This window comes from Mchenga conophoros, linkage group LG7 (assembly GCF_057382185.1).
Source record: "Mchenga conophoros isolate Kocher_MC1m ecotype Shallow Benthic linkage group LG7, M_conophoros_male_GT1.1, whole genome shotgun sequence".
In the NCBI taxonomy this organism is placed as follows: Eukaryota; Metazoa; Chordata; class Actinopteri; order Cichliformes; family Cichlidae; genus Mchenga; species Mchenga conophoros.
Genome location: NC_140532.1, coordinates 5,818,570 through 5,845,018, shown reverse-complemented (window position 1 = coordinate 5,845,018; position 26,449 = coordinate 5,818,570). Strand labels below are relative to the sequence as shown.

Genomic DNA, 26,449 nt, shown 5'->3' with positions numbered 1-26,449 from the left:
CAGAATACTCCAGCAAGCCAAAATATACTTGTGTGGGAGCTAAGGTCCAAGTTGTTAGACAAGAATGTACAGTGAGTCTGCAAACCTAGACCAAAGACTTTAGCACTAATTTGTAATTCCATAAAAAAAAAAAAAAACCCATTAAGAACAGCAAAGTCTGTAATAACAAATGTCAGTGCAAAAAAACAAAACAAAACCCAAAACTGATGTTTACATACAATGTCATAATTGTAAGAACATAAACATGTTTGACTATACAGTAGTTCCTTGTATTTTATATTATGGCTCAACTTCCATTTCTCAAAAAAAAAAAAAAAAGTCCTTATAGCAATTAAATAAAACACCAAAGTCACCAATAGCTCTAAAGTATGTGAAGAAACTCAGATGAATTTTTCTTCCTGGTTTATATCAGTTTTAAACAGTGAGATATGGGATTTGCTCATGTATAAGTCTCTGAATATGTGCACATTCATAACCAAGAATAAAAGGAAGAACTATTAACAAGCAGAAGTAGTTTCCCAAAAAGCATCTCGGTCTTTGAATCTATTCTACCACTGAACACTAGATGGCGCTACTCTCAAATAAAGTGTCAATGGATTTTACTGAGAAACTGCTGATGTGATGGAATAAAACCTCATTTTAGTCTTTCCTTAATTAAATTTGATACATGCATGTTTATATACACAGTACATTATTGCTGTGAGATCAAGTATTAGACAAACAGATAACACTGGAACTATTACTTTGAAAAACAAAAGCATCCAAACAAAGAAATTAAAAAGACAAACAAAGTACCCACTGCTACCTGCCTGGGAAATAGCTGACCTGACCAGGCTTCATGTGATATAAACTTCAGTATTTAAAGCAGAGAAGTATCACATCGTTTCATATTGCTGCTGGTGGATACAGCTTTAAACTCTCTGAAAGGTTTGCCTGTGCACTGCATTAGTGGTCCTTTTTTAAATCAAGTACTGACCTAAAAATTCTGTAAAGAATAATAACAGTTTCTCATTACAGTTTGATATACTGTTAGATATGTGAGCCTGCTCACAGTTTGATATAAATTCAGCATAAATGTACAGGCTTTGGTTGCAAGGTCTCATTTGGCAGCCTCAAAGCCCTTGTGTTAGAGTTGCAACCCTCAGTGCACAATGATAAGGTTAAGACACTTTGTTGGGACACTGTTAAACAGAGAGAAACAAACCAATGGTGAAATGCGCAGGTTGTATGGACAAACAGTCTGAAAATTTCTTATTACAATCCAAAAAACTGAAACCTCATTTTCTCACATGACAACAAGAGCAGGCAAGTTAACACTTTTTCTGTGCAGCCAACAGAATTTAAATACAAATTTGACACCACTGCCCATAAAAGAAGGTGCAAGAATCTAATACACGAAGCATGAGCACATGAGCACACGCGAGCACACACACAACAAATTTAAAACTTACTGGCCTTTCACCTTGAAAATGTCTTTGAAAACTAGACAAGCAGTAACAGAGAATCCCAAGCATATTGTCAAAATCAATAACTCAGTAACATTTGTATAACACTTTAAAATGTCACCGACTTGGGCAACTGATGTCCACTTTGAGGCACCCTGCAAAAGTCTGGACTGGACTGGACCAAAGCTACTCCTACTTCTGACTGTCCTGAGGATCTTAAGTGAGTCGGAGGTGACCCGGTGTACAACAGCGGTGCTGGGAAGGCAGAATGGTCTCTGGGGCCCCTGGAGAAAGGCTTAGAATAACCGGGTGACATGGCTTTGTGCGGGTCTGAACAGCTGGCAGTGGTGCATTGGAGGGGACTAAGTCTGTCGGCAAAACTAGGTGGAGGAGGGGCAAGGATAGGATCCTCCACCCAACTGCCCTCTCCTACATATTCTGGTTCTTGTGGCAAACTGGGAAGGGCACATAGTGAGGGAGGGGAAGCAGAGTGATGCATGTAGACAGGAGGTGGAGGCAGAGGGTACACAGCAGGGTCATATTCTCTGTTGTATGATGGGTTGTTGTGCAGGCTAGGAATTTCCTCAGGAGTGGAGCTCAGCACTCTTTCTAGATTACGGTCATCTTCATCAACCTCCGAAAGGTTGTCATACTGTGAGGTGTTAGAAGGCCGTCTATCTCCTGCAGATACCGGGACGTATAGAGAGACTGGGAACTTGGTTGGCTTTGGGGGAATTCTGGGAGAGGAAGACGAATCTGTGAAGGCACGATTGGGGGAGGGTTTTGAGGGCAAAGATTTTTTCTGCAAAATGTCAAGTGATGTCGGAGGTTTAGGGTATAGTTTTGGGGATAGCTTAATTTGATTGACCAGTGGTGAGGCTGAGCGGGGGGAGTGAGAGCACTGCTGGATACCCGGGCCAGTCCTAGCTCCCAGATGGGGCGAACAACCTCCCAGTGGCATTTGGTCAATCTGGTTAGGGAAAATGAAAGGTGGAGGTGGTAGATCAGGGAGATCCATGATTTCCTCCTCAGCTTCCATTGTATGCATATCCAAGGGAGGGGGCTCATAGGGTGGAGGCCAATCCACAGGTTCTTCTTGGATCTCTGTGACTGAGGTCTCGTTTTCCTCGTTGCCCCTCTCTTGACTAACTGCTGGGAACAATTCCTTAACATCTCTCCTTACCCCTACTTTTGGAGGGATCGGAGGATTTCGACAAGGCCTCAGAGAAGATGGTGTCCCTTGTGTGTGAACCACAACAGGGTCTGGTGAAGGCAAACTAGGTGTGTTTGGCCTGGAGAGGCTTCTTGATTCCTGGGGCTCTTCAAGGGAGGGAGGCTGATGTGGGGTGATGCCAACTGTTTCCTGGGTATCTGTACTGGGCTGGCTCTCAGACTGCGGACTTATTTTGACCTTCACAGAAGAGTCAGGCTGCAATGGGAGAAGGAGAACTGGTCTCTCTTGACCCAGAGGCTTCTTGGGTAACTCATCTGACTTGGCTAAAAAAGGAAACAGAATTTGTGGGTTATTACAAGACAAACGCTGTGGACAAAGAAGCTTAGGATGGGGGGGGGGGGGGGGGGGGGAGGCCTGTAAAAGAACATAGGTGCACCTGGAGGAGGTTGGTCCAGCTTTTTACTGCGTAGTTCAGTCATTGCTGTCTGCAACTGTTCAACTACAGCATCATCAGGCATGAAGAAAGAAGCAGCCAGCTGCTCCTGAAGAAATTCTCTCAGGTCCTCTAACTGAAGTTTCTGCAGGCGCTCTGATTACACACACAATACAGACAAAGGAGGAGCAAAGTAATCTATGAGGATAATCTCCATGAGGTGAGGAATAGAAATGTTACTGTTAAAAAGAGTAGTTAAGCTCAGATGTAATGTTTAAAGATACCAAGTAAAGAGATGCCAAGTAAAGAATTGGCCTGTTAAAGGAGTTGTTTTGCAAGAAATCAACCAATGTGCTGAGCCAGTGCTAGAGTATGCCACCCAATGAAAAATCAGCTTTTGATTCTTCTCCACAGCAACCGACTACTTCTGTTATGTAAGCCATCCAGTTAGGAAGCAGCCAACCGAGAGGAAGCGTGCGATGTAATCCACACAGTAACACACACTCGTGTAGCAACAGCAGCCGCGGCCGTATCTAGGGATAAAGCGCGGCATGGCACAGCCTCATACTCACTTTTGTGTAACTTGAGGATAGTGTAAGCCATAGCAGATAGCATCTTCTCCCCTTCCAATATGTAGATGTCCCATAAACGCAGGGTGAGGGTGAAAGGTGTCTGTTAATTTAAGAGTCAGTCTCATCAAAACATAATAAAACTGCCATAGGTGTAGTTCTAATTTAAAAGTGAAAGTAAAAGAAAGCATTGTGAGGCACTCATTAATGGGACTAGATATAACCCCCCCGAAAAAACAGTGAAGATCTGGAGGAAATCCAAATACTCACTCTTTCAATGAAGCACTGCAGAAACCATTTTGTGGTGTAAATCCCTGTTGTCATCTGCTCCTTGTCCTGTGGAGCAGGAATGAATGCGAAACTCTGCCTTAGAATTTGTTTTCAGTTATAAATCTCACTTTCCAAATACTCTGGGATCTAAGATCTGCAACATGCGGTCCTTTGCAACATGAATTAATCAAAAAAATGAGAAATGACCTGATTGTTTGAAATGAGTCTGAACTTCTAAGGTTTCAAAGAGCTCAATTACTCTTGTGGATGGAAGGATGGATGGAAGGCATCAGTCATCAGTCTGCTACTCACCAGGTGTTTCTTGAGCTTAGGCAGCATTTTGGACAGGATTAGCTCATGATGAGCCTGGAAACGGTGCAGCTTGGGAAATCCCGGGATGAAGAACCCTAGCGGGGAGGGAAAAAAATTAGTCAGCAGACTATAAATTGTGTATGGCGATAGCAGAGATGTATTATATACAAATTAAAGAGAAAACGATTACTAAAGTTAGTAAAGCATCCTTATATTTTTAATTGGTTTTAAACAGTACAGTTACTTCCCAGACATTAATTAGCTGTGCTTTCCTGTTTCCCATCTCTGTCTCACCGTGCATGGAATGCTTGTTGTCGGTAAGGAGTTGGGACAGAGCCCAGAAGGCATCCTCCTCATTCAGGTACATGAGCAAGATGGCAGCGATCTGACTCATCCCCTGGCAGTAGCTCACCTCCTGGGGGAAGACAGGAGCAGAAATGGCTTTAGTTAAACAGAACGGGCAAATGAGAGGAAGTATTCATAATTTAATAGCGCACGCACACACACACACACACACACACACACACACACACACACACACACGCACGCACGCACGCACGCACACGCTAAGAAATGAGGGAACAGAGAGCATCTGAATGTCTTATGAGGTCTGAAGACAGACTCTGGAAGTTTTACTGTACACAACAAGATGTAGTGTTGGTATTATCAGCACTTCAAACCTGGATTGTACAAATATGTACACTAGCCAATCAAAGACTCTCAGTAATGTCATGCATCCAGCTTCAATTACTGACAATATGACTTCACAATGATTCAGTGACTTAAACTAAACTAGCCCTTGGCAAGCACATACATGCAAACACAGACACATGCTTAGTATTTGTCCATATTAAGGCTGATTTATTGTGTAGCTACCAACGGACACGACAGAATATCCTTCCAAGGAAAAGCATAAATACAGTTAGGGTTATGGTGAGGTTAAACTACACATTCCCCACATTCTTCACTACCATCACATAGGCAAAAAGAACAAACATGCCTCCCCCCCTCCAACTCTCTCTTCCCTTTTCTCTCTTGGCTCTCCTACTGACCCAGTTTCTTCTGAGCAGTGTGTGAGAAGAGGGGAAAAAGGAAAAAGGGAACGACACATGCCCATTTCCTCTGGCTCAAACACCTCTACCACACAGGAATCGACTACAAAAACCAATCAGAAAAACAGACTTTGGCTTGCCTGCGTGTGGTGTACTCTTCAAAAGTCTATTGCTAAATTTCTGCTAGTTGAAAAGCGTAGGAATATTAAAATCTGTTCAATATGAATGCAAATGATAGATGTAAGTGTTCAGACACAGGATACAAATGCATACGAGTGCTGGTGATTCTGTGCATGTGTGTAAACTCTGAATTTCACCATGCAAAGAGAAACACTTGGAAAAATACACTAAGACCCTCAAGCAGATGCATGAAAAACTCATTATCTCTGCCTTCAGATCCACAACTGTGATTCAAAGACACTGGTGCAGAGACACTGTTAAGATGACTGCTAAGTGAAAAGTAACCAACTTGGCTTCTATGAGAAATGAGGATGTGAGGTTTGTTTTTCTAAAAGCTGCGCTTAGCTGGAAACAAGGCATCCTCTTACATTAAGACAGAATAAAATCTTAGAACAAAAGAGAGTGAATTGGCTTAATATTTGTCCTGAAGCTAAAATATTGTCAAAAGGGGAAGTTGGTCTAATAGTGTGAACAACGGTCTATCTGCTACACTGTGTAGCAATTAGGCCAAGCCAGTCATAAATAAAAGATCTCTCCTAAGGCTTTAAACAAGAGTGACAACAGATGGGTCTGGATAGCTCGGCCTGTTTTCCACTGTACAGAAACTAACACTCTTGATGGATGTGCTGCTTGTTCCTGTGCAGCTAGTGTACACAAGACTCCTCCATATTATGCAACACAATGTTACCGTAAGTACGGACACAGATACACGGACAAATTTGCTCACCGTGTTGTAGACAGAGTAAGCAGCTAGTACGTGAAACAGCGCCTGTTGCCTGGAGAGAGAACAGAGAAGCCACCAGTTAAAACAACCAAACAAACTGAAACGCTGTGTCGGAGTAAAGCGGTTCAATTGAACCAATTATTTTATCCACCCAGTCGCTTAATCAACCCTCAGTATTGTTGCTACACATTTAAGTCTTAATGTGTGACAGGACTTCTTTTATGGCTGAAGAAAAAAAAAAAAAGACCAAAAAGTTAACTTTTATGGTTTTCTTTTCGTAATGACCTTGTGAAGTAGAGAAGTATATATTTTGTTCATGATATGTGAAAATATGCTGTCATATATGGAAAGCCCCACAGATGTTCCAGAAATTACATCTGATTACAACTGCTTCAGACCTTGAACACAGGCGGCCAATGTGTGTAGGCTAATGTGTACAACGTGCACACGGCGTAGGGATAGTAACAGATCTAATGTACGCAGATGTAGATAGGACAATGCCCCCACAGGCTTCTATAGTAAATAGATGTCTTATGGACAGGGACAGAGACAGGAAAGGAGCTTTAAATAGCTGTCAGTTTCTCAGTGTGTGTGAGACAGCTGCTGACTTGCAGGGAAGGAGTGGGCAGCCAGGCAGGATGGAGCGGTGTTTTGGTCTATTTGGACTCGGTGGCTTTGAATTGGAGGGGAAGTACATTACAAAGGGCAAAAACAGAGCACTCAGTTACACACTCAGAGTGAAGAGTAACACATAACAGCGCCTTGCCCCAAGCAAATACAATGAGAAACACAAGAAGGTATTTAGTGTTTGGAAGGTAAGTCTGTGTACATTTGGTGATATAAGTTTCTGTTGTTGCAGTGGTATTACAGTACATGTGACGCCAGCGCACATTTCTGTATAATGCCATTTCCTGTGGGGCTTTGCGCACTGACAGGAAGGCTAATAAAATGCAGAGAGGAGGAAACCACATCTTTGGTTTTGTGTGTGTGTGCATGGCACTGTGTGAGTGCGTGTGTAAGTGGGGAGGGGACAGGGCTACTGCAACGTTTAGGTCAGAGGTCACACCCTGCAGGAACCTCTGTCAGGGGAAACCTGGACATGTGACCTGACAAAACAAAACAAAAAAACCTGACAAGGCCACTTGTAACAAAAAAGAAACAAAAAACAAAAAAACAACAACCAAGGTTTAACAGTTTGTATGTGTGTATAATGTGTTACATGTGGATACAATGAAATACTTCAGCTTCCTCCTGAGTGAAGCTAAGAACTCACTTGACTCCAAAGCGATCCATGAACATGATGTGGTTCCTGAAGGTTCTGTTAACATCCAAGTCTATCTGCTTAATTTCTGTGGAGAAGTTACGAGCCTGCTGCTTCATTTTCTGGATAACAGGGGAATGACATTTCTGTGTGTAAAAACCAGGACACAGTTTCTCAAAATCATAGAAAATTGCCAACAATTTTAATAGCTTACCTCATATTTACCATCTTGTTTCACCTTCTCTATGTCTAAAAGCAAGGCCCAAGCTTGTCCTCTAAGTTGGAGAGGAATACCTTTATATACACGCTTCGCCAGCTGAAACAGATGTGACAGAAACATATGAACACAGGCTCTTCATGAGGCGGCAAAAACAGACAGAGGGACAGCGTCACGTTTGAATGCTTCTTGAGGTGTACGCCTTTTAGCTCTCTTGATTGACACGGATTCATCTCATACACTCATGTACTTGTTTTTTTTTTTTTTAGCCATCTCCTCACGATAGTCTGGTAAGAGGAGATGGATAAAGGAGTGAGCTGTGCTTAAAAGAGGAATGGAAAACAGATTATAAAAAGAAACAGAAATAGTACATCAGATAGCCAAGCAGAAAAAAGGAAGCATGGGCTAAATTAAGACATGTTGGTGTCTGAATGTTGATGGGTGACTATCGACCTTTTCACTGCTCTTGTATTTGTCCCATTTCTTCACCATCTTCAGCCATTTCTCAACTCGCTCGAGCTCCTGCTGCTTTTGCTGGAGAGAAGAAAGACAAAACAACATGTGGTTCAGTGCATGTGAGAGTCGGACATAAATAGATCACTTGAATGGTAAAAATATGAAGTAGCTATACGTTAAAATGTTCATACCTTTTCTTCAAGCACACTTGGTGTTGGAAGCTCTTCCTCACTGGAGAAGGGCAGGAATACACAATATGTATCAAAGCGGTAGATTAAGAGAGTAATCTACATTTTATAATGATAAAAAAATCATCATAATCTGAGAAGTAGCATAGACAGAACGATGGGACCAATTCAATGCAAGGGAATGTGCACAAATTTAAAATAGTGCAAGGTAGAGACCAAAGCTTCAAATGTACTTACTGCAGGAAGCCAAAGCGGTCTGTGATTTTATAAATGCTGTAGTCAGCATCCTCCCACGGATCAATACTGACACCCTCCTGCCTGCCCTGAAACACAAACAGTTCAAATCATGCATATTTGGACAGATCCATTATTTTCCTCTTTAAACCCTGCGAGTCAGTGCACTACATTTTAAATTAGGAGCCTGAGACATGAGCCTTGACATTTTCTGATGATGTTCTGCCTTCCTGACAGATGCAATTGAGACTTAGCCCATGCAAAGGTAGGGAGCGTGTGAATGCTGATCTGTGTAGTATCCTCCAAATGAAACGTGACAATCTTCTGTGGCTACACCTCTACAAATGCATTATGCTTTGCAAAAATATTCTAAGTGTAACCACAAATTGGTCACTATGGAAATGTTCACAGTCACAGGTTTTCCTGTAAACACCTACCTTGTCATATTTAGAGATGATTTCAGCCCGTTCTTCTGCTATTAATGTGTCTATGTCCTTCTTCATGTCAAAATCTATAAGAAAACACACAGAAATAGATTAAGAGAGTAATCTCTCTTAACCTGTGTATATGCCAATGCATTGGCATATACATTGGGCATGTGGAAGAATATTGACCTAATATTGAGGTAAATATTGATTTACTGCTGATTGGTATGGTAGGATAATTACACACTTGATCCATGATATAAAATGTTGCTTGAATGTAAAAGAGATAACTGTAAGATAAAACTGCTACAATCTCCTTGCATTAAACTTAACGAGATCCCTCCACATACAGAAATTGTGGGGTAAACAGCCTATGAGTGTATGCTGGAGTTGGTAGAGGGCTTGAAACAGCACGAAGCAATGCAGCGCAGCAGCGGCACTGACATGTAGCAAATTTCGAAATTTAAATGTGGAATATAACGGATGAGGCATGTTACATGTTTATGACGCAGTGCAGTTAGAGTTGGCTGTCTGAATTAGCTTGCATGGTATTGTCCAATGCAATTCTTCACATTGACTTTTTGAAGAGTGTTTGTTTTAAAAAGGTTACACAGGAAATTAGTATAATAAGTCAGCTCTTTGGAATAATACTATGTTATACTGATTCTCGACACATGCAGCCAACAGAAACCTCAGGCAGTAGATTTTTCGTAGCATGCCAAGCAGCAACAGGTGTGAATGCACCTGTCATCTCACACAAAGACCCTTTAACTTTTCCCTGCAGACCCTTACTCATTGTGCTGACAGGAGACATTGCATTTGAAGCGATCTACAATTCACAAAACGTACAAGTTCAGGATGCAATTTGTTTCTCAGGTGTCTTCCCACACACATAAAAAGGTATCCAGTGCTGCTGAAATATGAGCACTTCTTGGGACTCTCCTACAATTAAGCCTAATAATGGAAGAGGTTTGCCACAGTAGAAACAGGTGCTCAGTGAAACCAGACCTCTGAACAAATGGACTCTGTTGCTCTTTGCTTTCCTTTTCAAAATTTCCCTTTTCTCATCCACCTCAGCTTGAGCCATTTCAGGGTTTTGATGGCATCAGCATACTTTCTGAACAGCTGTGTAAACCGTCTGTGAGGTGAGCTCGGTAACCAAAGTCTTATCTTACCTATATCACATGATCAGATAATTTGGTCTTACTAGTGTATTTATCATAGGCTAAATAAGTCGTAAAGAAATAAATTAATAAAAAGCTGAGCACGTTAAGGCAACTATTGTTGTGATCTGGTGCTATATAAATAAAACTGAATTGCACTGAATACTTTAACTATGCACACAATGTTTTTTAACATCGGAGTTGATGTGTGGAGTGTCATGGCACCACATTGTAAAGCTACATAATTGTTTTTCTTAATTAATCGAATTTTTAAGCCCTCTTGATTTAATTGTATTTTCACAATTATCAAAAGTTTAATTTATGTTTCTCTTCTAAGACATGCACTGAATTTAAGTGAATATCGAGGACTAATCTTATTTTAATGCAATGACTTAGTAGGAACGTCACACAACACGGATGTGTAAGCAAGGTTATGCCAAGAGAACGTGCTCTGTTATTATGAGTTCAGCTTTAATGGTACTGCCAGTGAAACCTAATTCAAATGCATGAGGAGTTAATTGATTTATATGCCAACAACTTTAACACTTATGGTCATCAAAGTGAAGATTGCTTTACTGCATTTTCACATGTTTATAAATGTAAGTTGTAAATGTATAAAATATATATATACACACTCCGAATATGTATAACATTTCATTATGCTTTGTACAATGGAATTTCACTTTTTAAAAGTCCTGTTTGCTGAGGGAATTTCTTTAAAATAAATAAATAAATAAATAAATAATTAAAGCATCTGTCGGGCTTCATCATTAGGTCTCAGATGCTTTCTTCCTGTGTTGAGTCTCCACACTGCTGATAGCATTGTTTTTGAGCCAGGAAGAAAAGGAAACTAGTGACTGCCACTCCTTCAATAACAGGTTCAAGGAAAACTACAGAAAGAGTGGGACAAAATTCTTCTTCCTCCAGCCATTAAACAAATATTTCAACTCTTTCAGACTTGGACTGTGTGATCAGCAAGAAAGATTTCAGTAAAACTGCAGTTGATCTGTCTGTGTAGGTTCTCAGTCATCCAGGTCAAAGTAATCTAAGGAGCTTGGAAAGAAAAGCGACCGGACTTCTTTAAGTTTTCTGAAGACGTTTCACCTCTCATCTGAGAAGTAAGATCATATCACACTAATACAACTGGTGATTTGCTTATGACTCATAAGCAAAATACAAGAGAAAACAGCTGAGGCTACATCCGTGGCTGCATCAAAGTAATTTACTTTACTGCCCTTTTTAAGTGGTGAACAGGAAGGTGGTTACTTGTGGTCGGGATCAGGGTGTCAACAGATGGAAGCTCAATGGAAAATCTGCTTAAGCAACTGAGAAGGTCACCAAGTGGGAGAAACCTCACACGAATATCACACCTGGGGGAGTTAATATGAACAGGGATGTGTCATTTGTCTAACTGTGTAGAAAACAGAAGGAATGAATAAAGGTTATGTGTTTGAAAGAAACAAAATCGGCCGCTTGAGATAGTGAGAAGATAGTGAGCAAACAGTAAGCTGGAATTTGAGATGGTTAACACCGCTGAACATTCAGAAGAAGAAAAAACAAACAACTGTATGGCTACGTTTTGACAACCATGTTGCTAACAGGGTAGAAACTAAGGCTTAGATGACATCATTTCCTGTTATGACATAGGGCTCTAAATTAGGCTCACATATATAAGCTCACAGTGCACAGTTGTAACCACAAAGAGCTTGCAAAGCATTCTGAGTCACAGTCAGCTAATTACAAGGTCTTCAGCGGTGATGCCGTGATGCGGCAGTCAAAACTTCCTTTACTGATTTATCACTAACATTTCCTATCTCTAAATGTTGCTCACATACTCTAAAATGTCATGGATAAAGCCATAACCAGCCTGGCTTTTGCAAGGAAAAAAATTAAGCCAAGTAGCTTTATTTCAAAGACTTACTGGTAGCACACTTTTAAACAGCTCTCCGCACTGAAAACCAAAAGGCCATTTATAGTTCTATCAGCTAACTGCGGTTCAAAAACTAAAAGATATATTTAATCTCACAGGAAACAGAACACAATTCTCAAATGTTATTTAAACATATTTCTGTTTCCCTTGGTTTCTGATCGTCTCTCTTTTGGCTTATAATCAATCTTAATCCGAGCGGATTCCGATTTAAGACAGAGGATTATACAAGCGCCAAGTAAGAATGAAAGCTTGGGATTACAAGTAGTCTGGCAATAACTTACCGTAGGGCCCTGGAAACTAACCACAAGCGCTAGACTCCTATTTAGATAGAGACACGATGACATATTTGCAATATGTGCATGTGGGTTGATATCTTGAACTGAAGCCTTCAAGTCAAACTACCTCAGACAGTTTGTACCAGCACAAGGACAAAAACACAAGGGAGACGAGCTAAGGTCAAATTTGGAAATACTGGAAAAAAGTTGACCTGAATCCCGAAGGTCAGATTCGTTGTTAATATCTGATATTAATATTGTTATTAATATCAAATTTTTACGTTAATGTATTTTATGTGGCTGTCACTCAAAACACTAACCTCACTGCTGATGGCGACGCAAAGCAAAAGACGCCAGATGTTTCGTTCTTTTGAGCACACGATTAGTCAGCGCTGCATGGTCAGCCAAAGGACACTCAGATCAGACAAGCTTGAACCATGCACCAACTCAGCCTGGTTACCTTGCAGAGTAAACTCTCACACTCACTCTTCAGATGCATATTTTATTATAAACATGTACTGTAAACCACCACTGTTCCTGCAGAGGATCTTACAACCTCACTGTCAGGGTACTAATAAGCATGAAGTGTCAAAGACAAACACATTTTTAATGAGTCACGACTAAGATGTAAATGATCTAAATCTGATGCTTTATCAAGGGTTTCTCACTTCCCTACATCAAATGAAAAAGCAATTCAAATTAAGAATATGGTGGAATTATACATCTGTTGCTTAAGTTTATAATCGTATTAATTACTACAGTCATTAGCAGAACAATTTATGACAATTAAATTGAAAGAATGTCCTGTGGTGCATTCCATTTCCCCCGTCATTACATTAGCTCAGTGGTGTAGCTTTGTGGCGGCTGTGAAGAACAAGTATGTCATTCTAGTTCAGAGAAGGGAAGCTTACAAGCAACCACATGGCTTTAATTTCCACATGAAGAACGCTCAAGTCCCAGATGGCAACAGTGCTCCAGTTTTGTAATGGGTGTCAGACACACAGTGTATGCATGTAAGCACGGATGTGTCCAAGAGAAGCAGAAAAGAGCTGGAAAAAGCAGACAGAGAGCAACGGCCATGAGGTGCCCTCCCTACTTTAAGCAGGGGCGAAGAAAGATGATCATCCAGGGTCAAATTAGATGGTAATAGAGGCCAACTGAGAGCACTATTAAGAGATGAGGAATGTCATAGAAAGCTTAGAACCTACTTAGAGAACAGGAATCATTATTACAACAAACACAAGAGTGACTATTTTTGCCTCTAAAAAAATAAAGTTATGAAACCTCCATTAAAGCAAGACCAAAGCAGCTGAAACAAGATTATTGTATACTCAAGGTGAGTTAATCAGAGAGAATTTTTCCTAAGTACAATATAATGGACATTTAGCTACCAAGTCCTATTTTTAGAAGCCACGTTTTAACATGCTCAAAATATGATCACATTAATATAAAAAACAAGCTCAGATATCTCAGTATCATCAACAGCTTCTATATATGGCTCCATACTAACAAACATGTTTGGCAGGTGTGATGGTGCATGGACAAGAGCCATTTGTTTCACCGTGCCCATGCCAGTAGCATTTTTCTCAAGGCTTGCTCATAGTGGCTACTGACTCATAGCAAAGTAAAATAAACTGTGTACTAAATCTTTTCTTGACTGAGCTGAAGCAAACAGCAAGTCCATACTAGGAATTCAAAGGACAATTTGAGACAAGAATAATACCACCCACCTTAGGCCACTTAGAGAAAATCTTACTTTTGAGAAGCTATGGTCTCCTTAACAAAAGATTCCCTGTCTTCCTTACTGTCTGGGCCCTTTCCCCTGCCGCCCCATCTCACTCACTTTTTTGTAGTGTTTATGCATAGAAAATACAGACAGACGTTGTGGCCCAGGGGGAAACATCCAGAGCTCAGGGACTGAGAAAAAGCACAAAGGCTCAGAATAGCTTGCTGTCCCTAAGGACTTTTTTGTCCTGCTGGACTCTATATTACCCATGTCCCTCTGCCTTATCATTTTTCCAGAGAGAGCCACACAGAACATAGATTATACCAACATTACTCACCATCCAAATGTGCCCTTTTTCCTTTCATGACAAAGAAAAAAACAAGATGGAGCAGGAGGAAGAGGGCTCACCTCACCTTGTATCACTCAGACTGAAAGCAGTCTCTGTTCATTACTGTGGCTTGAGAGCAGGAAGGGGGGGTCTAATTATAAAAATGACCACACAAAGTTTTAGATGCTAGAGAAGCAAGCCCATCGCAGGCCTGTTTCCCAGAGTGCAAGCAATTTTTTGAGGAGTGGTATGAGGAGGACAAGAATGTCAAGGGAAGAATATTTATAAACACAAAACCTCAGATCCTGCAGAGAAAGCCACATTCTCATAAATGGATCCTCATCTTAGGAAAGACACAGTCACAACATAAGTGGTGTAGCTAGAAAACCCCCCAAAACCCAACGTATATCCACACTTTAAATAACTACTGTTGTGGTAATGTTAGTAAACTCATACGTGAAGCTGAATGACTAATAAACAGAGAAAAACAGGTTTTAAAAAAAGCAATGCTTAAATCATGCTGATGATAGACAGATCTCATATTTAACCATTTACAAAAGCAGCTTGCTGCACAACAAGCGTCCTTCACCAAATTAAGAGCAAACGCTCAGGTCACATTACTAAGTTCAAACGTAACCTCTGATACAGCTTCCACTCTTTACAAACCATTATATTTTGCCCACCACAGCACAGTGCTAGGTTTTGGAAAGCCAAATAGATTAAATAATTCAAGAAGGTGAACACAAAGAGAGGATGTTACCCAATGAGGAAGAGCTGACCACGGCCAAAGTCAAAAGCTGAAGAAAAAAAAGAAAAAATGCCAGGCTTACCGTTACACACGGCGCGTGTGATTCGGTCAGTTTTAAGATTGTTTACAAGAACAGAAAGAGAGGATTATGGAAGGGGGACAGCATACACTGGAAGGACACTTAAAGCAGTTCAGCAAAACGAGGTTAAGTATTTGGGGCAAAAACTAATTTAAAGTGGCATCTAGAAAAGACACAAACAGAGCCAATCATAGAGGGGAAATTCCAAGATGGTCCGTTTTAGCCATTCTACAAATGTCAAAAAACAAACAAAGATTTCAGCTATTATCCCATGAACCGACCACTCGTGTCCTCATGGGTGTAGCAGTTTTCAGCCTGAGTGACAATTTACAATCTCAACAGTGGTGTGACCTCAATTTCACTAATGACGGAGTGTGGCAAAAAGAATTGGGATCATTTATAGACAAACTAGCTCATGCAACTGTCAAAATGAGTTCTCGCAGAAACCTAGTTTCTTGCACCATGATTGTGATAAAGTAACATACTGATCAAATGCTAAAATGCTGTATTTGAGACTTAAGGATTATAATAGTGTAAAGTAATTTTATTACACTGGTATCTATAATCTATTTGCCCTCTTATAACTGCCTTCTTAATATGATCATCCTTGTGTATTAATATAATTTTAAAAGGTGCTAACAATCGCAGTCTTCATAAAAGCATCATAAATGCCCCACTATTCTGAGATATTCACGGACTATACTATTAAGTTCCAATCCACTGGATGACTTTGGCTTTTCTGTGCAGAGTTTTCAAGTTCTTTCTAGGAGTGCAAGCACAGGTTTGGCAAATGAGGAACCCAAGTTGTATGTAGGTGTGAGTGTGACTATGTTTGTCTGTATGTAGCCTGTAAAAACACAGAAAAGCTATTCAGGGTGTGCAAAGGTCTATTACGCAATGCATGGTGACACAAACTCCAGGATCTTGTCACCCTGAAAAGAAAAATGTAGAATACTAATGGCTGGGGATATTGAAATATTTTGAGGAAAATCTTACTCATTTCTGTCCAAAATAGCTTCTGTGACATCTACCCTACCATAGATTATGATTGAATAATACTGTCAGATGAAGGGATTTTGACCAGCCCATTTGTGATATCTCGACCTAGCATGGCTCACAACACAATTTGCGAGACATTTTCATACAGATCAACAAGCAGTGTTGCAGCTTCTGGTTCTGATGTAGCTCTCATTTGAAATAGGCCGGACAGCTTTATGCACGATACAGTAAATAAAAGAAAAACAAAAAATTAGACATTATTTTGTTGGTTGATAAAAACAGACCAACACCTGGACTTGCCTCAAGTGTGCCTCGGAACAACTTTTCATAAACATAGCTATAGCCTATACTACTAAGCCCCCACACGCGATATGGTACACCTCCCCAGCTCTGACCACGATTGCATTGCAACAAGATGATCAGAGATTACCTGTAGGTGGTTTAATCATGTGACAAGGCCACTGAAAACCTTTCACGGGTTACACTATTGGGGTAAAGTGTTTCTTTTTCTTCTTTCTTTAAAAGGCTGGCAAAAGGCTTCACTATTCGGTGCTTTTTGTGACACTGGCCCATTTGTAAGCCTTTGGAATCTATCATAAAGCCGCCATTCAGACCAACAAAAAGACTATTGTTGCTTCTCTGCTGTAATAATATTATCCCAACAGAAAACAATGCAAACTCCTGGCTGAAAACGAACATGTGAACCATAAACAGACGTAAATGTTGTATCAGAGTAAAAAAAAGAAAGCATCTGTGTTTATGGTTTATTTGACTAAAGCCAATTATGATCCTTTCCTCCAAGTGCTAACCAAGGGATTTACTTATTATCTATAATACCGCAGAACATAATACTACATAATTGCTTTTAAGTCTGCTAAGCAGGGATATAAAACAGCAAATTTATAAAAGCTTAATGAACACATCAGTGTTCTAAAAAAGGCAAATTCTAGTGAGTCATTAGGAAAAAAAGACAAGGATAATAAAATAAGGGCTCACATGCTCTGCCTCACATGTGGCTGACATCCTGCTTGCAGTCAGAACAATGTTTAAAGGGAAAAGTTTTACTCACACACATATCCTAAAGTCATCATGTGCTGTTGGACTCTAGATCAAATTGACGGTTTGAAAACGATGAGATCCACGTAATATTCATTTTTGAAAATGCCATGCCCTATCTGTAAGTGCACACAGATTTACAGATTTATTTTTCTCATAAGGGAAAATCTAATATTAAAGGGTGGTTGACTTATTGCTATCTCAAAAGCTTTACAACATAAACCAAATGAAATCAGTTCTTAACTAAAATAATTAGGAACAGATGCAGGAGATAATTAAAGAGGCAGGAAATTGTGACGTATGGGTGGGGTTCTCACAACAAGAAGCAAAAACATAGAAACACCTTTCTGATATGAACAGAAAGCAGCATCTTTAAAAAAACACAGCTGTGAAGTGTGAAGTGTGTGTATGAAAACCTAATATAGCACTGACTTAATACGCCTGTACAACACTTCTCATGCTATTACCAAGTACATATTTAAATTAAAGAGGTAATGTGCACATTAGCAATATGCACATCTGTAATATGAGTCTGCAATCCAACACAGGAGAGCTAGAGCTGCTGGACATCTTTCACTTGAGTCTGTCTGTCTGTAACCTCCCCCCACTCCACATTTGAACCAGCCAGACTCCCATTAACCTTCCAGAGGGGGGACCAAACACGGTGTAGCATGACATACAGACCAGCTACTGGCCTACTTTCGGATGCTGGAGTCTGCTTTCTGAGTGGTGGGATATTCAGAGTAAACCCCAGCTGGCTCCAGTTAAAAAACTATGTCGCTTTTCGGACATAAAACGACAGGACATTGTGTCGAACACAACTATAGTTCCCGATTTTGACACTTCTCTCATACCTGCGAAGCATACATTAACACAATGCGGAACTTAAAGATGGTAAGAGCGAAACTGATTAAGAAATGTCCTTGCTTCGTGAGAAAAAACCCCAGACTAGTGGTGTTCGGGTGAAACGCCAGATAATTAAGGACACCGAGTCATCTTCCCTGTTCTTAAACACTTGTCTTGTCACGGTTAACACGTAATTTAACAGCTGGAAAGCTGCAAAATCAGAAATTCCCAAAAATGAATACCGCTCCTACACTTCTCTTAACCACAGAGGGTTTGCGAAGTTAGCCAACTTCTCTCACCATAAACCGTATCTGTTCCCTAAAAAAACCCTAAAACATTCACGAGCACAAACCTTCACTTCCATTAACGGTTAACACGAGCGCTTTCTAACAGCCCTGCACGTGCGACTAGTTTTAAAACGAGTGAACAGGGGTTCATTTACTGATCTCTAGCTGGTTGCGCAAGTTGTGAAAACATAACAGGACAGGAAAAGACAGTAACAAACGGGTCGTTTCGTTACAAGCGCTAATCAGATGGAGAAGACAACACAGTGTGTCAGAGACGCTAAAGCTGTCTCCGCTCACCTTTTGAAGTGACTTCTCTGTTGCCGCGCTGTACAAACTACATCCACTATTCTCATTCTCTCCCTCGCTGCGAAGGGGAGCTGTCACACCGACGTTGCCACCGCGGTAAAGGCTCGTCCACGAGTGTCGACTACCTCCGCTCAAATCGATGTTGGTCAAACGGACAACCCCTCCACCCCTTCCTCCCTCCTCACTCAGCCCTGCTCCACATGCCGCGAGCGAGTTGGCTGCAGCTGTCTGACAGGCTCCACACCAGTGACAGCGTATGACGCACGCGCATGAGCAGCCGTGGGATCCTTACGTCTCCGTGAATCCAAAGTTTGGACGTGTTTTTCGTGTTTGCACGGAGGAACGTAAAGGCGAACACACGGTAGGCTGTCGATTTTAAGTGTATACAAAATGTCAACAAGGGAGCTCTTGCGTCGTTTCCCTCATATTGCGTTCATGTCCTGCGCGTTCAGAGCGGAAATCTCCCCAGCTCGCGTACTGAGCTTGCGTACTGAGTTGTCAGAGACGAATGATGGAAGCGCTAAGGAAGGCTATAACAATAATGCATCTTAACGCACTGGTGTTCTTAGAGAGTTTGTAGAGTATTTGACTTAAAAAGATCTAGGAAAATGAATGTGAGAAACTCTGTCCAAAAAAAGTCATATTGCGCCCTCTGTTGGATAAACAGTAGCTATGCAGGTGATACTGAAAGCTGAGCTGCATCCCATAAATAAGGTTTGGGTTTTTACATATTTAGACAAGCAGACATTTGATCTTCTAAGAAATGCTCAGTGATCAGGGATTTTATTTTTTCCCTCCTTCGGCTGATGCACTTTTTTGGAATTGTTGCTATGGTGATAAAAAGCAGCACCAGTCTCCATCTCACCCTGTCCATATCCTCTTCTGTCACACCAACTCTTCTTGACTTCATTCATGAATCTTCTCAGTGGTGTTCCTTATTTCTTTGTGCTTTGCAACTCAATATTCAAGTATATAGTAAATGGACTGGCACTTGTATAGTGCCTTTCTATTTAATTTGAACATGCAAAGCGGTTTATACTTCAAGTCTCACACTCATGTTCATACAGTGTTTTTTTTTTTATCAATAACTAAGCAATTTTATTTAACACTCACACTTTGATGGATCCAATGCCAATACTGAAGGGTACTTCGACAGGGGTACTTCCAGATTTATTTTTTTAACCTCCTAGGACCTGGCGTCCACATATGCAGACATCACATTTTGGGTTATTTAGACTAAAATACTCAATTTTGCTCTACATGGGCCTGATATCCACTTACAAGGACATTATACTGCTACTGTTCTATCAAAATTCTAAACGAATATCCTCATATGTGGCTCTTATTTTTCTTAAAAACAAAAATAAGGTTAAAAAAAAAAATCTGGTAATTCTTTGTTTTTACATTGGCCCCAAAATGCCCAAATATCAAAGAGAAATTAAAAATGCATGCTGTGGAAGAGTTTGGGTCTTAGGAGGTTAAGGATAAATAAGAAAAGTAATAGATGGAAATTTAATTATTTAGATCTGTGGTCAAACAATGCCTCACAATATGGCCTCTCAAAAATGTTGTGGATATATGATTCAAGGGAGGAATTTTTATATTTAATGCTTAAATGTTTATTTCTAAGCTATCTGAAAGAACAAATTAATAATTCCAGGATGCCCAAATGCAAAATGTAAAAAGAAGTTTCCAAGAGAATCCCAAAAAAGGTTTATAATGACTTTTGCAGCTGGTTAAGTCCAAGATTACATCAGTTGACATGTATTAGAAGCATACCAAAACGAAGCCTTTGTTGATGGAACATCAGAGCAGAACTTCAGCAATAGTGAGCTCTGGACAAAGTGTCAGAGATGGCAATGTTTGGCAGCAGTAAAAACACAAATTTCTTCCAGACAGAAAACTTTTCAACAACTGTGACACAATGGCAGAAACATTATAGATTGCAGTTGCTTCATTTCCTTCGGAGCTGGTCAGTAAGCAGACTCTGATGCAGTTGAGGTCAAAGCAGAAATAGTTCTTTAGACTGTAAAATAACTCTAAGCACACTAACAAATTAAAAATTAAAAATGACAAAAACAGATTATAATCCCTTTAACATGGTGCAGCTTTTTGGTAGTCTAGTCTTGGTGTTCTTCTTTATTTTTTCCCTTTTTAACTATGTGCAGGCCTACTATATAGGGCACCAGCTTTACCTTTCTACCAACAACTTTGCTGCACTCACTGCCCAAAGCAAATACGAGCATGCACTAAAATTTTCCTGGACTTGAGTAGAAGAAAAACAAAGGATATTTGACATTTTTCACTGTGACATCAAAATTTCAAATCTAAATGGGCTGATCCAACAAGGAGAAGGGTGGCAGAGCATCAAGACACACCTCCTGCTGTTACCTGATGATGCATATCTCTTTATATTTTAGTTTGAATAAATAGCTCAGCAGCAGAAGCTACATTCAAACCTGTGATGGACATGGCTTTTCCACCAGGAACAACAGTAATGAGTCTGTTTAAGACAGTGCCCCAACTACTGCCAATGCTTTATCCAACAAAACAACCCATCCACCTTGTCACCTATACAAACAGTGGGTGGCTTAACATAAATTCATTATCAGCTATCAGTACACTGAGAACTGAAGAAAGCAGTTTATTTCTATCAAACATACACTTTCCCCAACATTATCTCCTCATTCCATGTATTGGATATCAGTGTGGGGCATTGAAGCTTGCCAAGAACAAACAATGAACTCGTAGATACAAGTGGCGTTCCCAGTGTGGAGCAGTGAATGGAATAACATTGTTAGTTGAGAGATATTGAGTAAAGAGCCTCTTTGACCTACAAACTTCATGGAGGAATGGAGTTTGATTTCCTGACACGTTTAAAGAAAAGTAGCTTACATGACCAGGGCAAATTTTCATTTTGAGGATGATCATAAACTAACCAGCTCAAAGATCAACAATGAAGAACTCCACCCACCTCACCATCAAGGGCAAATTCCATATTCTGCACCCCAAACACTCATTCAAAAGCTGAAATCAGAGCTCTTCCACAACGGATCTTACAATTTGACAATTTTATATAAAGATAATTTATAACTTTGCCATAAAATTCAGTTGTACACCTGTCATACTGTAATAAGCATTAAACAGCCTTATCAGCTCTAACAGGATTGCACCATGACATTATATTCAACCCCATACACTACTTAACAGCCCACATTTCACCTGTTATGGCATGGTCATGGTGTCACTGATCCCATCTCCAGCGTAATGTCTTTGCACAGGTTACCAGCTGTCATAGTTTCTGTAGAGCGGGAGTCCTCAGGGGGGCGCTGTTTTAACCACCTTTATATATGGAGGCCGCCGAAAATTGCGATATGTGACGTAGCAAAATGGGCAGTCCGTGTATACAAGTCTGCGCTCTCATTCATAAGGAGTGTTAAACGTTAGCAGTTCCTGCCGACAGCCAGCCAGAGTCACATCCTCCTCACAACTGTAAGTTTTGCTCTTCCACGCTGACAACAAAGCTTTGTGCGTATTTTCTTTTTCTTAGTGCGTAGCGGCCTCTCATGACACTGTTTTCTTTCTCCGTCTCTCTTCTGTGCTCCTTTGGAATTAGTTGGGGAAAATGCAGAGCTACGTGCGCTACGGGGGGAAATATTACAGGCTAGACAAGTGAAATCCGTGACTGTCAATTTGTTGCAGTACCTTGTCGGCGTAGTGTGTGGAGCTGTGAGGTGTTTGCATGGCGTTCAGGCCATTTCCCTCACCCACTCACGCAGCTGCAGGTTTTCTGTGTGGCAGCTTGGCCTACAGAAACCAGAGATCAACTTCAATGTAAGCATCCTGCCTAAACCACTGAAACGGTCCATTGCACTCAAAGCTATTTTAACAGCAGGTCATGGGAATGCATGTCAAAGAGGCCTCTACTGCATATCTGTATGAATATAAACATTTCACCTGTCATGACTTTTCTTTCTTTCTTTGTTTTTGATATTGCTTCTCATGTTAGACTTCCCTGGTGATTCCTATGTTCTTGTTCCTAACATTTATGTCGGCAAAAGTCCAAATAAAGGCCTTTTAGTGGCCATCGCATTATAAAACGCATGTAACTGTAATGTAGAGTAACGCGGACGTGAATCTTAGAGAGCAAATTATTTGATTGCACCAGAGGACACATGTAGTGAAGGGTGTGGGTATAAATGTCACCTACCTGTGAAGGTCAGCAAAAGCTGGCTTGTGGTGTCCTTGTTGTAGGAGCGTGTTTACATTCATAAACTACAATAAAACACAATTTATAGGACCGGGAGGGTTAATTATTTGTTATTATAAATAAATAACACGTACTGTGTTTATGTCCAGGTTACACACTGGTGACCTAATTTCACTTAGACCACGTGGGAGGATATTTGATATAATTTTACAAATGTAACCGGCATATGTGGGCCTAGCTTATGAGCCTGTAAGTGTTCGGTAATGACGGTTGGTTTTATGGGGTGAGTGTGGTGTTTGCAGCCATAATGATAATGCAGACAGTAGTACAGTAACTGCATAAAGACAAGGGCTAGTTGCAATGGTTGCAAAGACCTAAATGTTTATCGCCGGTTATACGACATCCACAGCAAAGGCTATGTTTTCAGTGGCTCCTTTGTTACCACATTTGACTGTGCTGGGTGGCACAGGACGATTCTTGAGTACTGTGTTGCCAGTTTTACGCGGCATCTAAGCGGCGCTGTGCTGCGACCTTTCCCCTAGTTTCTGCAGCACAGGGTGGATCATGTGATGTTGGAAAGTAGCTGGGGGGAGGGGACTGGCTGCTGAAACGCTGCTCTGTGGATGCTGTTCCTTCAGAGGAGTGGAAGAAGCGACGTGTACTGCTTTCAGAGTGCTCTCATTGAATGAAATAAAAGTGGACCCTGTAACAAAAAAAGGAAAAAAGATAGAAATCCTTTAAAAGAAGATGGTCTTTGCAGAGAGACATCTCTTTGGAAATAAGGGCTTCATTAATTTTCTTCTGAATCTGTAAAACCTGAATCATGCTAGTCATTTTCAGGTTTATTCCATGGTAAATTTATGACAAAGCAGATGATCTGTGTATTAGAAGAATTATTTGAGGAAGTCTTATAAACTATGTTTAAAATATAACAGAATTTGTGCACAGCTTGTCAAGTTCATTCATGTTTCTTCTAAGCCAATAAAGCATTTTTAATTCAGTTGCTTTCTGTTTGTAGCAAGAAACAATTAAATCTAAATAAAAATATATATCCAGGGCGCTAGCAACTGGTTCTCATTTGTTCATAAAAAAGCATCATGTTAATTGTTTTCTTGGTTGCCTCATAAATATACAAACTACAATGGAGTCTTTTATAGTAAGTAAGCTGGAAGACCCACTTGTTCAAATACAATAGACCAGACATTGCTTTGGTCAAGGTTACTTCCCAGTGTTGCCTTTTACTGAGACAAGTTAGTTTCAAATTTTTCCAAAACGAATGGGTGGGGTAGATAATTATGGTAGCTGAAAAGATTTACTTTATTTATTTATGCAGCCATATCTTGACTAGGGTTGACGGTTTTAAAACAAGACAGGCCTCATGCCAAACATCAGTTATGTTGGACTACCAGTATAACCAGTTCAGAGTTCAGACATTTGTAAGGGGTCACCCACCTGTGTGTGGCCTCTGATCTCAGTTTGCAGGAGCCTGTTTAGTTAAAAACATACACATGACTTTCATTTTGTGAAGGACGCTAATCCAATCACAACAGTTGCTAAAAGGGATACACAGTTTTTTATGATCCTTACCAAGCTGAGAGCAGTGCCCATTGTGAATTCTTTCTAATGCAAAAAAGTAATAATAATAATTAAAAATGATTTGTGCTTTAGTCACAATTTCTATTTTTGAAGTGGGTTTTTAAAAATATTTGTGTCGGTGCTTCCTCACATGACAGATGGATTGCTTTGTGCTTGTGCACAACTGCTCCACATTTAAAACTAGCACTAGTTTTGCCTTTAAACCTAGATTGTGTGAGTGACTGTGCAGGTGTCAGTGAAACTGCATTCAACTGTTTTAGAAGTCCAGCAGCAACCCTTTTAACCCTGTGGCTGATTCCCTGCAGATAAACAGATTACATCTAAAAATGGTAGATAATTGGCAGTGTTGGACAAATGCTTTCAAGACACTGATAGAAGCTGAGGGATAGTTCTGATATTTGGCTTACACCAATCATTCACAGCCTTGTCTAGAGATCAACACGCTGTGTTGAACCTTGTAGTGTGTAACCACTCTTGAAGTTACTATCTGTGTTTAGCTGTGTGAAGAAGAGTTTGTAGGAACAAGAATGAAGATTTGGATCAGTTGTTGATTGACATGGTCCTTAAATCTTTGGCATAAACTTTATTCAAACTCTCACTTTGCTAATATTACTGTTTGCTCTTACTGTCCTCAGTGACCCTGTACATCAGTAGCCACCATGGCAGAAGCGCACCAGGCGGTGGCCTTTCAGTTCACAGTCACCCCTGAAGGCATTGATCTACACCTGTCTCATGAGGCTCTTCGCCAAGTCTACCTCTCTGGCATCCACTCCTGGAAGAAAAGATTTGTTCGCTTCAAGGTGGGAGGCATTAAAATAACCAAAGAGCAAAGTTCAGAGGTTTTATGTATAGTAATGGCTATGCACACAACATTACAGCTCTTTTCTATTTAACATTACAAGATCCCAAGTAATTCTTTGTTGTTTATTAGGTTGCTCACACTAGAAGGTCATAGACTCTCACACAAACAGTCAGCTGTGACACTAACCTTCCTGCCCGTTCTTTGTGTCCTAGCCTTTGGCCTAGTTATCTGTTTACACACCGCCATAGTGAATGACTCAAACCCAAAGACCTGCTAGCATTTTCACACATTCCTCTTTTGTTTCATGTATGTAATTAATGATTTGTCACATATATCCTCATGACTCATGATAACATGTTATGAAGTAATTTAATTTTATCTCCTTGGCCCTATATGACCTCTTTAATCCCCAATTTGACTTACATTTCCACAGAATGGGATAATGACTGGTGTGTACCCGGGCAGCCCAGCTGGGTTCTCCATAGTGGTTGGGTCCTACATGGCTTACAATAAATTTAAACAGCTGGATCCATCTTTGGGGCTGTTTACCAAGCTGGGTCAGCATATGCCCATCAGGTAAGCTGATCCCACGAGGTGATATCCTGGTATTATATGGCTTTTTGTACATTTTTTTTCCTATTAAAAAATAATAACTTTTATTAGTGTTTTCTAAAGTAGATTGTTTCTAAGTATAACCCTAACTATCATGCGCATTTCTTTACATAGTGGCACAATGATAAGTGAGAAAGCAGGTAAACAAATGCAGTGGGAATTAGCTAGGTGTTGTTTGGCTGGAAGCAGGTATTTTGCCAAATGCGTTGGCAATGGAGTGTGTTTGACTCATACTTAAAGATGTTACAACATTTGCAATAATGCGCATGCTTCATACAGGTCTGTGTGTTACATGAGTCTGTAAACTAGTCTGTTTGCTACACATTTTCTTCCAGCTACCTGCCACAACTGATTTTATAATTTGCCAACAATGTTGATCATGTTTAGTAATACTGTGCAACCATGTCTTGAACACGCAAAGCCTTTAATGTTTTTCTTATCCACAGTGCTCTCAAGTCAAGTCGGCTGTTCTTTGATGGTGTTTTTTTTTTTTTTTTTTTTTTTTTTTTAAATTTATTGAAGAATGTCTGAAATATTAAGAGTACT

General features: G+C 40.3%; 2 protein-coding genes across 4 annotated transcripts in view; one reads left to right on the top strand and one right to left on the bottom strand.

The window, feature by feature from the left end:
- Positions 1-204: 204 nt before the first annotated feature.
- Positions 205-19,112, bottom strand: LOC146569426 (uncharacterized). Its single transcript, XM_085281723.1, has 14 exons — positions 18,675-19,112; positions 8,953-9,026; positions 8,519-8,604; positions 8,285-8,324; positions 8,091-8,171; positions 7,635-7,736; positions 7,433-7,542; positions 6,163-6,211; positions 4,498-4,618; positions 4,204-4,298; positions 3,892-3,957; positions 3,625-3,724; positions 3,056-3,208; positions 205-2,942 (listed from the first exon to the last, which is right to left on the bottom strand). The coding sequence occupies exons 2-14, from the start codon at positions 9,016-9,018 to the stop codon at positions 1,555-1,557; spliced, it is 2,457 nt and encodes an 818-aa protein (XP_085137849.1). The 5' UTR covers positions 9,019-9,026; positions 18,675-19,112; the 3' UTR covers positions 205-1,554.
- The window catches only part of cpt1ab (carnitine palmitoyltransferase 1Ab (liver)), a 21,942-nt gene continuing 14,388 nt past the window's right edge, over positions 18,896-26,449 (top strand). For 2 of the 3 annotated variants that reach the window (XM_085281726.1, XM_085281724.1), the window contains exons 1-3: positions 22,049-22,175; positions 25,125-25,289; positions 25,725-25,867. In XM_085281726.1, coding sequence (XP_085137852.1) covers positions 25,149-25,289; positions 25,725-25,867 — 284 coding nt within the window. In that variant the 5' untranslated portion in view covers positions 22,049-22,175; positions 25,125-25,148. Of the gene's footprint in view, positions 19,045-22,048; positions 22,176-25,124; positions 25,290-25,724; positions 25,868-26,449 lie in introns of those variants that run through there. The other variant, XM_085281725.1, reaches the window with a different exon arrangement.